This window comes from Tupaia chinensis, unplaced genomic scaffold (genome assembly GCF_000334495.1).
Source record: "Tupaia chinensis unplaced genomic scaffold, TupChi_1.0 Scaffold145407_1, whole genome shotgun sequence".
In the NCBI taxonomy this organism is placed as follows: Eukaryota; Metazoa; Chordata; class Mammalia; order Scandentia; family Tupaiidae; genus Tupaia; species Tupaia belangeri.
In genome coordinates, this window is record NW_006205268.1 from 1,656,684 (window position 1) to 1,674,215 (window position 17,532).

The 17,532-nt window shown below is 36.1% G+C and overlaps 1 protein-coding gene across 1 annotated transcript in view; it reads left to right on the forward strand.

The window, feature by feature from the left end:
• Positions 1 to 17,532, forward strand: part of LOC102487013 (cadherin-12) — a gene marked incomplete at its 3' end in the record, with an annotated part of 226,616 nt that overhangs the window by 208,139 nt on the left and 945 nt on the right. Inside the window, exon 3 of the mRNA XM_006168021.1 lies at positions 682 to 801. Within this exon, the coding sequence (XP_006168083.1) occupies positions 682 to 801 (120 nt within the window). The remainder of the gene's footprint in view (positions 1 to 681; positions 802 to 17,532) is intronic.

Genomic DNA, 17,532 nt, shown 5'->3' on the forward strand with positions numbered 1-17,532 from the left:
ATTTATATATATATACATATACAGAAAAAAGCTCCTTTCAACCACTCTTACTACATAAAAATTGCAAGCAGGTGTCAGAAAATTAGTGAAGCTACAAATAATTTGTGTTGTCTACAGCATTTTCATATATTAATGAACCTTGAGATTAATTCAGTCTCTAGGCCACCAGGTGATCTGGTAGCTACAGTAGCAATTACTTATAATTCCTAAATTTCTCAAATATTTTGTTCTAATTAAAGACACCCTTATGCTTGTTTGTAGATGTTTTGTAAATTGCAATTGCAAATTACTTATCATCCTCTGAACTTCAGTAAACATCTGAAACCTTTCATTTCTTTACTGCTATCCTAATGATGAAATTAAACATTGATAGTAGCCAGATGAGCCAACGTAAAGGTGTTCATGTCTCCTTCGGTTTACAAATCAATAAAGATGACTTTCAGTTCAATGATTTACCTACTGGAAATGGACACAGCTTTTAAAATAAATGTCCTTTGTAGTAACCTTATATTGTTGCCCCACGTTTTGGTTATAACAGCTCAATTATCCTCAGTGACATCATACACTAAGCCTTCCTTAGACATGCTAAATTCCAAAGGAAAATGAAGCCCAGCTGCTAATAGGCATGACCTTGAACTCTGTAGAAGAAACACACTACAGTTGCATCGTTTTATTTTCCAGGTGCATATGTGCTCCAGGTCAAGGCCACGGATGCAGACGACCCAACCTATGGAAACAGCGCCAGAGTTGTTTACAGCATACTTCAGGGACAACCGTATTTCTCTATTGATCCCAAGACAGGTAAATTTTTTATTAGAGAAAACATTATCACCACCCCTTCAAATATTTAAACGTTAATTAAACCTTGGCATGGGAAGTGGCCTATCCTATTATAGCAATAAAGATTCAGTGTGCTGTGCATTAAGCAAGAAGATAAGCTTGTACCTGCTGCTGGAGTACTAGTTCCCTTTAATTGACCTTTGGTTCAATATAATCCTTTCATATATATTTGTAAAATCCAGATTTATTACTTAGAGATTCTCTCTTTGTCTTAGTTTAAATTGTCAAAGAGCCATTCTTTTTTTAGTAAGTATTTTATTTAAATTTACTTATTGTTATTATTATTTTCCAGTTTGATCAGCCAGAGAGAGGGAAAAAGAGAGAGAGAAAGTGAGAAAGCAAGCCACCAGGTTCAGGACTTGAATCATGGTTGACCATGTGGGAGTGTCCAGTGCCTTATCAACATGCCACCTGCTGGTCCCCAAAGAGCCATTCTTTTGACTAAAGTAAATTTATATTATTTTCTCCCCCTAATCACCATAGAGTATGTGCATTGCCAAGGAGAGAAAAAAAAATCTTCAGTGGGTCATGGTCATGCCAGAATCCTCTTGTGTCCTTTTCAGCGTTCCATTAGGAATTAGGGCATGCATGAATACATGCCTGGCATGTTTTCCAAGCTGCAGGTGCCAGGAATCAAACTGTGCTCAGTTATGCGGGACACAGCTCCTTGTGTACAGCGTTTCACCACTGTGCTACAAGACAAGTCTTCATATCAGTTTTTATTGCAAGTTTCCTTCAGTATTAAATTTGGGATCACGAATACTTGGTAAGATCTTGGAACTTCTTTCCTCTTTACAGGAGTTGTGAGTTGTTGGTTTAGGTTAGCGTAGACATACACTAGCAATAGGAGAAAGACTTGTTAAACTTGAAACACCAATAAATTCATTCTGTTGGCTTATGTCTTTGAAGTCAGTTCCATTTCTGATTTAAAAAAATACTTGCAGAGGACAGACATTTGGCATATATTGAGTGAGACCATATAAAGTGTACCTCTCATAGTCTGACTTGCTTCACTTTCAAAACTAAATATGATATGGGCAGCATATATATGGCAAGAGAATACATACATGGAAGATTTTTACATTCCCTTTTAAATAAAATGGTGTCCCTGTTTGCAGACAATCTGATTTTGAATGTTGACTACTTTGCTAAGGAGAGTGAGCTGCTTAGTCCAGTCATCACGTCACGGTTCACACAGAAACTCTACAATTACAGTTATTTCCATCAACATTATTACAGTCCTTTATATTTCAAATAAAATTTAACACTATTTAGCATATTAAAACTAATAGAAACATTTTCAAACAAACTGGATATAACGTTTTAAACCTGCAAATTTTAATCTCTAAAGACCGTCATCATTTGAAAAGTATACATTTGAGACACCACACTTAAATGGAGTAAACATTTCAAAATGTTTACTTCATAAAAGGCAAGTGCTAAAATCTACTGTAACACGCCAGTTAGACACAGATTAAATAATAATTAAGCACGTTTAACGTTGCCTCAAAACTTAGTCTACTGTTTCTCACTCAAGTGGAAATGCAGAATCCACAAACTTTTCTGCTAACTGAAACTGCCATTTTCTCATCATTTCTTACCCTCCTCATCAGGCCAATAGAAGGAATAGAAATCATGGCAGTGTTAAAAAAGCTAGTCAGGGAGTTGCTCCCTTAGGTAAATCTAAAAAAGAATAAAATGTAGTAGGACAACATCAGTCCTTTAAGGGAGTGTCAATGGTAGCAGGAATTCAGGAGTTTAGGACAAAGAAGATTCTTCTGTTTAGGAAGAGTATTGGAGTTAAAAGCCAGCATGCCAGATGTTAAGAGTGAGTATATGACAAAGAAATTACACTACGATGCAAGTGATTGTTCAACATACATGGCAGAAAGGATAAGAAGTGATTTGCCAATAAAATTAATAAGGAAGTTTGTGGTGGTTATTGTCTAACTATGGGAAATATCACATATATTTTTAGAAAAAGGGAAAAATTAAAAAGAAGTTACAGAAATTTTTCCATATAGTTTTGAATGGCATGAAGTTCCAGAGGAGTTAAGACAATTTTAACAATAGGTAGAAAACATAGAAACATAAGGAATGGAAATTATCTAAACTATTTCTATTATCAGAGTAGAGTTACTATATGTTATTTTTACATGTATTTTTACATATCTTTTTCTAATTCACCAAAATGGGTCATCTAGTTAGAAATGGAAATATGAACAACGCATGTCTTTATAATTCCTTCAACCACTTAAGAGCACTCTTCAGAGACAGAAAGGCTGGAAAAAACATTTAAAAAGGTGTTTAGAAATTGGTGAAGGTGTATTGAGACTGGCCAGTATTAGAGTTCACTTACTGAATTGCAATGGTGAACTCTACAAAGTAGGTAAGTTGACATACTCATAATAAGACTGACAGAGAAAAGGCTAGAGATTTAATGCTGGTAAAACAATAGAAGGTAAAGTCAATATCTAACAAAAAAAAAAGGCAAGATAAAATGATACAAAGATGTATTTAGGCAAAAAGCATGGGGTGAAAATATACTTGTGAGAGTCAAATTAATACCAGACAGGCAACACAAATCACAAATTGTCCCCCTGACTTGACTTGGTCAATATCAACTTGAGGTGAATTCTAATGTTTTTAAAAAGCATTATTTTTCCTTAGAGTATATGTATACAAAATATGGCTCTTATAATTTGTTATTTATATCTTCACATAATGCTTATTATTTAGAACTAAAGGTGAAACAGTTCTGGCATAAACTATATAATAGATTTTTAAGGCATTGATTTTTCACTGGAGACAGAAGTCTTGGTACTAACAATGCCTCAGACCACTAGGCAGGAAGAGTGGATGATGGGCACTTCATTAGTAGAATGAAAACTAGTTCTTCATGCACAGAAACCATTAAGAAGACTTTTTGTCAAATTTATCACCTTGTGGTAGATAAGAGTAAATCAAAAATCAAGGATAATTGCAATTTCTCAGAAATAGACTCCATTTGTTCCAGCTATATAGCTTCCCTTTATGATTCCTTTTACTGTTATTAAATAAAATGCATGAAAAACTAATATTATCTAGAATTTTCCACATTTGAGTGTAGGAAACAGTTCAAAACAATTCTTAGAAGAAGAATCTCATCAAAACTTCTGAAGCTTAAATATTTATAAAGAGATAAATATATCCACTTATTATTCACTCGAAATGAGAAAATGAAGAATCTTTCTGGTTGCTATTGCTGTTTGACAAACATTTCTAGCATCTCTCTTTAAGTGCATGTGACAGGTTTATTTCTAAACAATATAAGCTGTTATATCTTGTAAATGATCAGAAAAATAATACTTCTCTTAAAAAGTGGCTCATCTAATAATTTTTTGGCTTAACTACAAAATAATTTACTTTGAACTCAAATGCAGAAACACTTATGCATATGCCACAAGTGATTATTACATGATATTTAAAATTCCCCCAAATGCAGAGAAGTCTACAAAACATTAAACAACCATGCTTATTATATTTAATGTTTTTAAAACACTGAGACACATTATTATACTAATATTGTATCATTTTATTATATAAATTATTTTTAACATTTAATATTAGAAATGTTTATAAAATGTTAAACATGGTTTTTTAACATTAAACAAGAGAAAATGCTATAATATATAATCCACTACATGAAATCAGAAAGCTAAACATCTCCCTATCTTAAATAATAGTATTAGTTTATTTAAGAAACAAATATTACTATAAATAATTGACTCCTGCGCCAGTAGGTTGTATGGAGATTTAGGAGACTGGATCCCACATGGGTGACTTGTCAGTTTGAGCCCAGATGGTGGCTTGAAAATTACAGGCAGTATGTGTGCATGTATGCCCAAAATCCTGAGAGGAGGATGGAGAAGGGATTGCAGCATGGCCATCCCTCTTCAGGATGATTTTTCTCTCTCTCTCTCTTTCTCATTCTCTCTCTCTCTCCAGAAAGCATACATGCCCTATAGCAAACTAAAAAAACAATAATAGATTCCTACATTTTAATTTATGTTTAAAATTATTTTAATGCATTTCAATGTTTTCCTACATGATTCCAAATAACTAGTTTGAACTAGGTAACTAGACATTGTTATATATCCTGTGATAATGATATATTTTTCTAAATGATCTGAGCCCTGCTTGAAAAAGTATTATGATTTTATATCATCTCACTATTTTTCATAATCTATTCTATTTAACTTTTTATATAGTGAAAAAGAAATAAGCACAATATAAAAATGACCACTTGGATCATATAATTCAGCACCCATAAGTACATTTTACATTGTATAAACATCACCACCACTGATTTTTATCAATATCTTTTCATTTATGTTCATTTCCAATAATGTGCCCTTTCTAAAGTCTTACTTTATGTATTATGACATATATTTATAGAATTTATCTGAAAACAACTGAGAGTGAAGTTGCTACTTTTCTTCTTTTTTACTTACCTTTCTGATATTTCATACTGTGGACTCCTGTGCAGGGAACCCCAGAAATGTTACCTAGATGACTAACATTTTATTTTTGTTTGTTTGTTTAGAGAGATTTTTGCTGTAGGGCACTTGCACTAACCAGAGAAGAGGAGGATGGAGAAGGGATTGCAGCATGGCCATCCCTCTTCAGGATGATTTTTCTCTCTCTCTCTCTTTCTCATTCTCTCTCTCTCTCCAGAAAGCATACATGCCCTATAGCAAACTAAAAAAACAATAATAGATTCCTACATTTTAATTTATGTTTAAAATTATTTTAATGCATTTCAATGTTTTCCTACATGATTCCAAATAACTAGTTTGAACTAGGTAACTAGACATTGTTATATATCCTGTGATAATGATATATTTTTCTAAATGATCTGAGCCCTGCTTGAAAAAGTATTATGATTTTATATCATCTCACTATTTTTCATAATCTATTCTATTTAACTTTTTATATAGTGAAAAAGAAATAAGCACAATATAAAAATGACCACTTGGATCATATAATTCAGCACCCATAAGTACATTTTACATTGTATAAACATCACCACCACTGATTTTTATCAATATCTTTTCATTTATGTTCATTTCCAATAATGTGCCCTTTCTAAAGTCTTACTTTATGTATTATGACATATATTTATAGAATTTATCTGAAAACAACTGAGAGTGAAGTTGCTACTTTTCTTCTTTTTTACTTACCTTTCTGATATTTCATACTGTGGACTCCTGTGCAGGGAACCCCAGAAATGTTACCTAGATGACTAACATTTTATTTTTGTTTGTTTGTTTAGAGAGATTTTTGCTGTAGGGCACTTGCACTAACCAGAGAAAGAGCCAAAGCGAGAAATCACCTCCCAGGGAGATGACAAAGTGCAATCCCTTCTCCTCCATTCTTCTCTCGGGATTTTGGGTATGCACACACACACACACACACACACACACACACATGCGCAACATGAGTTTCAAACCGTGGTCAGCCACGTGTGAGTTCAGTGACACAACCATTACACCATCTGCTGGTCCCCAGTGACTGACATTTTCTAAAGATTTTACTCTTGAGTCTAACACCTTTCCCTGAGAGATAATAATCTACAAGGCTATGCCCTAAAGGAAAATGTCTCCTATGTACTGACACATATTCTTCCTTTTGAAAATATGTTGAAGTTGTAAATTCCAATATTAAAGTTAAAACATGGGCGACACTTCACATTTTGAACTAAAACTATGTAATGCTAAGGACATAATGTTTTTTGGCTTGGAAATTCTTTCTCTAAAATATTTTTCCTTGTGAATATAAAGCATACCACAGGATATTATAATGTACACAAATACATAGTAAAATAGTTGCAATAGAGGAACTAATTAATGCATCTATCATCTCATTCAGTTACCCATATTCCCTTACCCCCCAGTGGCAAGAATGGCAGCATTCTAGTACTCATGCAACAGAAGTCCTTTCCACAGCACACTACAATTAACTGCAGTCTGCATGTTGTACATTACTTCATTCTATAAATTTGCTCCTTTATGATTTTATCTACATCTTTTCATTTCTTCTGCTCCTGCCCCACACAACCCTACTGACCACTGTTTTCTTCTGTCTCTTTCTATATATATATGATACCTTCTTTTGTGGTTTTTCCACATTTAAGTGACAGCATACAATCTCCTTCCCTCTCCGTTTTGTTTATTTTACTTCTCCAAGTCCATATGTTTTGACAAATGGCAGGATATTCTCCCTTTTTAAGACTAGATAACATATTCATATATGTGATATCATATACATTATATTTATCACATATATAATATATACATATATGTATAAGTGTGTGTGTGTGTATACATATATATATATATATATATAGAGAGAGAGAGAGAGAGAGAACCAGATCATAGATTTCAATCTATTTTTACAAGGTGATCATTTAATTTCCTTTAAGTATATGTCTGGAAAAAATTTCTGGGTCACATGAATACCAAAATTCAGAATAAAGTCAACTCAGTTGGTGCCAGTGATAAAAGAGTATTTGGCAATACAAGGTAGCCATTAATATCTTGCCAGAATAAATGCATTGCCAGAAAACATTAAGGCTAGGGTTGATGATGGACATAGCAAAGGCGAATGTGTCATAGAAATGCATAATGATTAAGATAGAACAGTCCAGAGCCAGTCAGTGCCATGGTGGTTAAAATGCTCGCTCTCACGTGGCCACCTGTGTGGTTCAAGTCTCAGACCTGGAGGCCTGAAAAATACTCTGGGAATGTGTGTGTGTGCCCCAAATCCTGACAGGTGGAAGAATTGGAGAAGAGATTGGGGTGTGATTTCCCCATTGAGGGTGATTTCTCACTTTCCTTCTCTCTTTCTGTCTCTGTCTCTCTCTCTCTCTTGATCAGACATATCCTACAGAAAAAAAAGAAAAGAAAAGAAAACAGCCCATGCTATTACCTATTTGCCAGTATTTGCCTATGTAAAGTTACAGATGAGACGTGCACGGCACACAATAGTTGTCATGTATTTGGCATTGCCACACTTCATGAAGAGTCTGTGGGAGTTCCACTTGTCTCTTGTTAGAAATCATGATACGCAACATCAGCAGAAACAACCAAGAATGTTTGGCCTTGAAAGAAAACTGCTCTGGGGGATGTGATGCATGCCTTTAGCAAGTTGTAGAGCTGTCATGTCGAAGAAGCACTAGCTGTATTTTGTGCTGTTACAGAGGAAAAGGGATATCAGGGGTCAGTATGAGTTACAGGAAGAAGAATTATGTTCCATATATTTATGTATACACGTTCATGATGATAACACTTGTCCATGAACAAGAGCAGTGCCTCATGAGATTGTGACCTTCACATTATTTAACACACTAAAGCAGACAATGCCTGATAAGTGACTGGTGCTAGCTTTGATCATTAATTCACTTGATATACATTTGTTTTTAAATATGGCCTGACAGGGGTTTTGTTACAGGGACCTTGAGATGAATCAAGTCGATTTTCCAATAGATCTCCTTCTATTGGGGGAACTATCGGTCTTCGGAAGGTTACATTTTGCAGGATAAAATACTGTGATGTGTTGTGCTACTATGGGACATCAGATACAGGCTGATGAGAGGGATGAAAACTTCCTGAAGAGGGACCAGCGGGTGGTGTGGTGGTTAAGGCACTGGACACTCCCACATGGCCGACAGGGGTTCAAGTCCTGAACCTGGTGGCTTCCTTTCTCACTTCCTCTGTCTCTCACTCACCCTCTGTCTCTCTCTGGTCAAATTTAAAAATCAACGAATGAATAAATAAAAAATAAAATAAATAATTATTTTTTAAAAAAAGATAAAAAAAAACCTTCCTGAAGAAAAAACTCTAGTGTGAAGTGACTCCTAAGTCTTAAAGAACAGTTAATGCCTGTTATCAGTGGGAAGTTGTAACAGATGGTTCCTACACTCTCTTCCTAGCTGAAGATAACCTGCTATCTCTTCTTGCTCTCCAAATACATTATTAGCAATGATTGTAAAATAGCATATACTTCATCTGTGCATAGATGGAAACATTTTTTATAAATAATATTTAAGAATTCACTAGCTTTTAAAAAAATCAATTTACATTGTAAATTAATTTAAGACTATGGTGAAATAAAACTCAATAGCTTTTCAAATAAACTGTTGCAAAATCAGGAATTTCCTGTTTTCATTTTTTCTATGTATGTATTTATTTATTTATTTATTGAGAGATTTTTGCTATAGGGCACATGCACTTGCCAGAAGGACAGAGAGAGACAGACAGAAAGTGAAAAATCATCCTCCCGGGAGAAATGGCCATGCCACAATCCCTTCTCCTCCATTCTTCTCTCGGGATCTTGAGCATGCACGCACACATGCCTGGTGTGAGTTTAAGCCACTGGGTCCGGAACTGCGGTCCATTATGTGGGAGTCCAGCGATGTAGCTATCACACCATCTGCTGGTCCCATCCTGTTTTTAAAAATAACTTAGCTGTGCAGTTGAAAACAGGAAGTGACATTGTCACTGCTATAGTTTTCAGTCTTTCATTATCATTGTTTTTCCCATCCTTCCACCTATTAATTATCTCTAATAGACTTGCATATTAAAATATCTTTTTAAGTCTTCTCTCCAACTCCTTATTTAAAAGGATCATCTGGATTTGCTCCATAGCATAATGATTAAGGGAGCTGAATTTCTCATCTCATGTCTGATTACAATTTGAATCCCAGCCCATGCAGCTTGAAAAAAATGCTAGACATATTTGCATGTGTACCCCAAATCCCAACAAAATGGAGAAATGGAGGGGAAGGAACTATGTTATGACTATGCCTCATTGGGGGTGCTTTCTCCCTTTCTTTCTACCTCTGGAAATTAAACTGTGCCCTCTTGCAATTAAAAAAAAATAAGTTGGGCCAGCAGGTAGCATGGTGGTTAAAGAGCTGGATCCCACATGACTGTGTGATTCAAGACATGGTTCTGGTGTCTTGAAGAACATGCAGGACATGTGGATGCATGCCCCAAATCCCAAGAAGATAATGGAGGAGAAAGAATTGTGGAGTGGCTATCCTCCCTGGAAGATGATTCCTTACTATTCCTCTCTCTGTCGCTTTCTTTGGCAAGTGTATGCTCCTTTGGAAAAGAAAAATCTTTTAAAAATAAGATTAATAATAAATAGATCAATACTAAAAGAGATCACTTTTAGGTCCAAAATAATCTTTACTAAAAAATTATTTTATACTATATCAGCAAGGTCTATACTAACTACACACACCTAGATCTATACTAACAATTTCATCTTATTCAAAATTATATCATAAGTATTTTGGTCAGTAAAGTCCAAGACTCCTAGAAATGCATTAAATCAGAATCTCTCTTGAAAAACACATGCTTGTTTTTACATACGACATTATCTATTACGTTAATTAATTTATTTTACTGATATTTATTGATTGTCTACTCTATGTTCAGCATTCTTCTACCTAGACATTGTATAGGGAAGAAAAAATAAAAACAAAATCCGTTTCCTTCAGTAGCATACTTTTTTTTTTTTTGAGAAACACGAAACTAATGGAATTAACAAGAAAAAAACATATTTTATTAATGGCCAAGTAAGGGAAGAATAAAGCAGAAAAAGGAGAAATGAAATATTGAGGAGAGACATACATGGCAGATAGAATACCATAGGGATTCCCTATACACACCTATGTCCTAACCTCCAGGACATGTTGAATATGTTACTTCTCATGGCAAAGGGAAATAAAGTTGCAGATGGAGTTAAGGTTGTCAGTTAAATTTTACACAAAGCTCTCTTAGGAATTTTTTTTGATTTATTAAAGCTGAAACTGCTTTTCTTGATATTAAAAAATATATTTAAAAATACCTATTAATAACCACAGTAAGCTATATAGCATCAGTTAGTTGTTACTTTATAGTATATTCATCCTACTCAAAGTTTCATGCCTTAAGTCAGAATTGTGTTCACAGCTATGTATATATCAGCTGAACTTGATATTGAAAATAGTTAGATTAATTAAGATATTTTGTGAATCAATAAAATGTATGTGTGGGGGGGAAAGGAATGGAAAGCAACTGTAGACACCAGAAACTGTGGGAGGAGGGCGGGAAATGGCAGAGAGTGAGAAATGGGGGGGTAAAAATATATATATATATATGAAACAAGAAATGAAAAATCACTTGTCAGTGATAACATATATGATTAAGCCACTCTACAGTGAATTCTGGATGGGAGATCGCAGTTTGTATGCTGTGATGATGCTCAGTGAATGAATGTGAAATAAATAAATAAAGTTGTCAGTCATCCATTGTTGAGATCTGTGGGATGATTTTGCATGATTCGGTGGACCCATTGCAATCATGAGTGCCTTCAAATGTGAAAGAAGGAAGTGAAGCCGTCAGATAGGAGAGAGATCTGAACACGCTATCCTGCTACCTTAGAAGACAATGAAAGGGGCCAGGAGCCAGGGAGCTCTTCTTAGGAGATAGACAGCACTAGAAAGGGATGCCACCATGCTGATGCCTTGGTTTTGGCCAAGCAAGCCCCATGTTGGACTGCTGACCTCTCAAATGGTCAGAGAGCAGATTTGTGCTGCACAAGTATGCTGTTCGTGGCAATTTGTTTCAAAAGCAGTAAGAGCTAATATAGTGTGGACTTTCACTTAGAATGGCTGACAAGATCCCATGAAGATGACTGAGGAAAGAGGGGGAGCTGTACACTAGTGAACCTTGGGAAGGACATTTCTTTTTCTTTTCTTTTTTTCTTATTTTTTATGAGAGATTTTGGCTATAGAGTCCTCACCAGATAGACAGAAAGCAAGAAATCACCCCCCCAGTGAGATGGTCACACTGCAATCCCTTCTCCTTCATTCTCCTCTCAGGATTTTGGGCATGTACACACATTCATTAGGTGCGATTTTGAAGCAACCAGGTCCAGGACTCGAACCACAGTTGACTAACTGGGAGTCCAGCACCATAACCATTACATCATCTGCTGGTCTCATGGGAAGAACATTTTTTTTTTTTTTTTGAGAGGTTTTTCACTATAGGGCGCATGCGCTCGCCAGACAGACAGAGAAAGACAGAGAGACAGAAAGCGGGAAATCACCCCCCCGGGGGGGACGGCCACGCCACAATCCCTTCTCCTCCATTCTCCTCTCAGGATCTTGGGCACGTACACACACGCGCCCGGCATGGGTTTTAATGCACCGGGTCCGGGATGCGAACCGCGGTCGACTACGTGGGAGTCCAGCAACATAGCCATTACGCTAACTGCTGGTTCCCGAACATTTCTAGTAGAGAGAAGACAATTTGTAAATCTTCAGTGGATGATGAGGAGATCTTAAGAAAGAACAAGAGTTCAGTGTGGGGTGGATTTGTATGATGACTTTGAGGGCCAAGGACATTGACTGAGGACTTGAGAGCTAAGAAGCACTGCTACGTCACCACTATGGCTATCCCATTGTGGACAGACAGGTAGCCCATGGTTCCTTCGAAATGTAACTCTTAGTAGAAAGAGGACAAAACCGTTTATCTTTTGTTCATCCCCAGAGCTCTAAGGGAAAATAGTGGTGGTCTAAATTGGTAAGATGTGCAGAGAAGCAAGGGAATTACAGTCGTTTATGGACAATCTAAAAAAAAAATATTTTCTTCTTCCTTCACACTGTTCTAAATGATTAAAATAAAGCCTGAACTTGTTTCCCTGATATTCAGCTCCAAAGTTAGAGAAGAATGAATTGGGGATGGGCAACAACTTTTTACAAGGAAATAAGTCCCCTCTTTTGTAACATAAATTGCTATGGGGGAAAAAATCCATGTAAATGGATTCTTCAGGGCATGAGGAGCAGATAGAGAGAAAATGTATGTCCTATATTAAACATAAGAATAGAAAAAATATTCTTTTATGATTATGTTTCCTAGGCAAAGCAAATGACATCTCAAGATAATAAATCTGTTTAAAAAAAAAAAAAAAAGGAAAACTGGGTTAGCCCAGTGACATAGCAGTAAAACATGCTGTTTGGGCAAGGCTGCATCCATGTGTAAGATTGTGGGTTTGGTTCCCTGGTCAACCTGGACATGCGGAGTGTGTGCACCCATGATCCTGGCTGTCTGGAAAGGCTGCCATGAGAGTTATCATGGTGTGAGACCCTGTTGACTCTGCTGATCTTTGCCTTTTGCTCTCTGTCTCTCACCACCATGAAATAAAACAGCCACCCAACCTTGATTATAGTATAGGACATATAAGTAAAAAATAATGTACAATTCTGTTAAGAAAAGGGAAATAAGAATATAGTTATAAACAGGCCAGATATTGACAAGATGCCAAGAATAAAAAGGAAAACAAAAGTAATCCTTCTTGTCCAGTAGTAGTTTTCAATCTTATGAAAGAAGTTAGGCAAAAAAAGCAAAGTAAAATGAAATACTCTAAATGCTATGACTGAATCCTATACAGAGAGTAGTCATTTCTTCCTGGAGCTATGTCATGAGTCATAAGTGGCTTCACAGAAAAAAAAAAAAAGTGGAAAGTAAAAAGGTGTGCCAGGCCGTTATCTGGACATGCATTCACAGGTGGACAGGGAGAGAGGACAGGAGGTTTTCAGCAGCCTGGAGGGTTGGTTAATCTGAAGAGGCTGTAGTGGCCGGAGACAAAGCACTCCCAGGTGACAATCTGCAGTGGTGCCCTCTGAAGCTATGAGTGTGCAGGTGGATGATGGGAGTGAAGGCATTTCTTACAGGAGTATCTCAGTTCCTACTCTGTTTATGCGGCATGGCTGTCCCTCCTTGGGGGTGATTTCTCACTTTCTATTTCTCTGTCTTTATCTTTCTGGCAAATGTGCTTTATAGCAAAACAAACAAACACAAAAAACAAGCAAACAAAAAAAACTCTCAAAGAAAACAAAAACAAACAAAAGATCTCTGAGGAAACCATAGTAATGGGAAAGTGCTGCAAAAAGAGAGATGCAGTTCCCATGTTAAAGCTGAAGGGACCAAGAGATCTGGAGACACGTGGACTGTATAGTGAGGGGACTTGGCAGGAACCGTGTGGGGTGTGGAGGACCCATGAGGAGGAAAACCCAAGCTCATTTCCCTGAGACCTTCAGTCTCCTGTTAGTCGGCCTAAGTAATCAAACTCCAGATAGCAAAGTCTAGGAAAAGTACACATTGAATCTGGAATGGCAAACAGAGGTGTTCACCATGATATCCTCAACTCAATCTGCTACCTTGAATGAGACATACTTCAGTACAAGAGCTAAGGCTATTGTCCCATATCTCAGTCCTGAACTTTATCCCTCAATTCAAGAAGTTATTCATATAAAATATTAACTGATGGGCCAACAGATGGCATAATGGCTACATCACTGGACTTCCATGTAGTCGACCACGGTTCAAGTCCCAGACCCGGTGGCTTAAACTCACGCCGGGTGCCTGGAGATGTGTACCCACGATCCTGAGAGGAGAATGGAGAAGAAGGGATTATGGATGGCCATCTCCCATGGGGAGTGATTTCTCGCTTTCTGCCTCTCGGGTTCTCTCTGTTGCCCTATAGCAAAAACCTCTCCAAAAACAAACCATAAAAAAACAAAACAAAACAAAACAAAACAAAAACAAAACTATCTGAGACTATCACATGTAATATTTTAAGATTTTAATATGTCGTGTCGTATTATTTTCATTTCAAAATGTTGCTCTTGGAGTATTGAACCCATTTTTATAAAGTAAGCTAAACTCATCAAGATTGGAATGGTTTACAGACAATATGAGGGTAACTGCAGGGACAGAATATATTCCCTGGCAGACAAGCATCCTTTGATGCATTACTGTACATTTATAATTCTATCAGCCATACACATCCATTCCTTACAGGCAGAAATAGTATCTGGCTGAATGTTTTGTACGCTCGCTCTTATTCTACTGGTCTTGATTACATATACAGGAAAGTTCATCATGTAATAAAACTCAAATCACACTGAGATTCAAATTTTAATTAGCTAGCAACCATTTCTTCCCAAGAAATAGGATTTGTTTCAGAATTAGATACTGTTCATTAAAGTTTATGACAACACTATTGTGGAGAATTTAGGCTGGTCCATAAAATTTGTGGGTTCCTGGGCCAGCAGTGACATGGTGGCTGAGGTGGCTTGATCCCACATAAACCACTATGTGGTTCAAGTTCCAGACCCAGTGGCTTGAACAAGGCACTGGACCCCCTGTGAGTGTTTGCCAAAATTCCTCTGAGGAGAACGAAAGATAAGAAGTGGCAGCATGATCATGCCCTAGATGCTTTCTCACTTCTCTGTCTGTCTGTCTCTCTCCAGCAATTTGCTCTATTGCAAATTACAAACTAATGTAAAATTAAAATTAAAACTTCCATAGATGAAGGATTCACCCCATTTTTTAGTCTTTAGCTGTTATCTCAGTTGTTTATTTATACACACATGCTGAAACATAGAGAATGACACATAAACTTTGATCTAAGACTTGAAATAGTAAAATACAGCATTCCCTTCTGCTGGTTACCTTCTATTATAGAAAATATCTAGCCAAGTCCTTTGAAAAGGTCCTTCAAGACCGTGTAATCCATATTTGTTTGGTTTTAATTATTAGAAAGCTAATAAACAATGGGTGGCCATAAGAAGTATAGCTCTTTGACAAACAGATTTAATTCCCAGGCTTTTTCAATAAGTCACAAGATTCTCTTCCCAGGCTGAATTTTATTGCCTGCCTGATTCCTCCAGTACCAACACTAAGGAAATTGCACAAACACTACATTTAGTTCTCTGGAACAGGATTGTAAATGAAAGTGTTGGGGAGGGGAAGCACATTGTAGTCATCTCCGGAGATTGTCTTTCAAACTCTGTCTATAACGCTTTCCTCTCTCTAAATTTAAACAGGCTGCCTTCTAGTTAGGCAGTGTTATTCTAAAAGGAGGCTAGACACAGCAGGCAGGCCATCTATCAGAAGGGACGGGGAAGGGCAGGGCAGTGAATGTGGTAGTGGGGTCTTGACCATTTTACTACATTGTGGGGGAAAAAAGCTACTCTTGGTGATACCTATTTCCTCTCTTTTTGAATTTCATCGTAATGTTTTAATCTGACTGGACCCATAGGATAGCTTTTCATATATTTCAGTAGATAAATAGGAAAAAAAAAATTCCACAACTCTCTCTCTTCCTCTTACCTTCTTCCCTCGGTCTCTCACTCTGTTTCTCTTTATACATACTTACAGATATATCGAGAGATGATAGATCAGATATAATTTTCATATTGGACATTTCACATGGGAAATAAATTAAGAAATTTATATACACAACTTTTATATTAAAAATTAATTGTGTAGGGCCAACCAGGTGGAATAGAGGGTCAGGCTGGATCCCACAAGCCGAATGCATTGTTTGAGTCCTGGACCTGGCAACTTGGAAAGTACTTCAGGCATGTGTGCATGGCTGCCCAAAATCCCGAGTGGAGGATGAAGCAGAAGATATTGTGGCATGATCATCCCTCCTGGGATTTATTTCTCTCCCCCTCTTTTTGTCTCTCTCTAGCAAATGCATATGCACTTTAGAAAACAAACAAACAAACAATATTGTGTGAAGATAACTAAAATTAAGAACAGGGTAAGCCAGCTATTTATTTAGAAAGTACAAGCATTGTAAGTCAAGACAAAAGACAAATAGGACCAGAACATTGAGATGCAGAGATGAAAAATCTTAGGTAAGAGACTTTGAAATGAAGCATCAGTAGCCTGAGTTGAGGAGAGGACAGATTGAATCCCAAAGGTGTCAGTATAAATTCATGACTAAAGAAAAGTGAAGGGTGTCTTTTTGTTACAATTTCCCGCAAAGGCTCAGAAGAAATCTGATTACAGTTAACTCTGAGTTAGCAACAAACAGCAATTGGTAAGCAGATAGCAGGAAGCACAGATAAAAGGGGATGTGTATTTGGTTTAGCGTTTGGATGCTATACATTGTGTTGATTGTTGATATTATCTTTGTTATTTATTTACTAATGCTATTTTATTTATAAAACAATACTCTTACAACCACATGGGTTTAAGAAAAATGCTCTCTAATATTTCTCTCTAAAAATATTGGTGATAGATTGTAATTTAGTGTAAGCTTTATTATTTTACTTGCAAAGAGTTCAGGGAGTTTTAGTAATTCTATTATGAATAAATATAAAATTAATTAGTTCTACACTTGAACACAAGAGAGGAAAATAAGTGTCATATGTAAATATGCATATATATTGCATCACTTATGATAATAAATTTAATTATTTATAGAATCATTCATTCATTCACTCATTCAGCCAATCTTTCATTTTGTCTGTCAACACACTTTCTGAATCCTTTTTTCCGGAATATCAGGCACTGTCCTTGGTGCTGAGGGAATTTAGTGAAAAAAGAGACAAGATCTAAGCAACATCAAAGCTTAATGATATGTAAGTGAAAAATTTGCTGCTAAAATAATTAAGATGAACCCTGAAATAAAAATTAAAGTATTTAAAGGGAATATTTTATGCATTTTTAAATAAAAGAATATATTTATCTTAGAATATAAGGACAAAGAAAAAACTGATGATAATTGGAAATTGCATAATATAACCGCTTAAAATTTTTTAGTATGGATATTTCATTATTATTACTCTTAATTATTAATTTT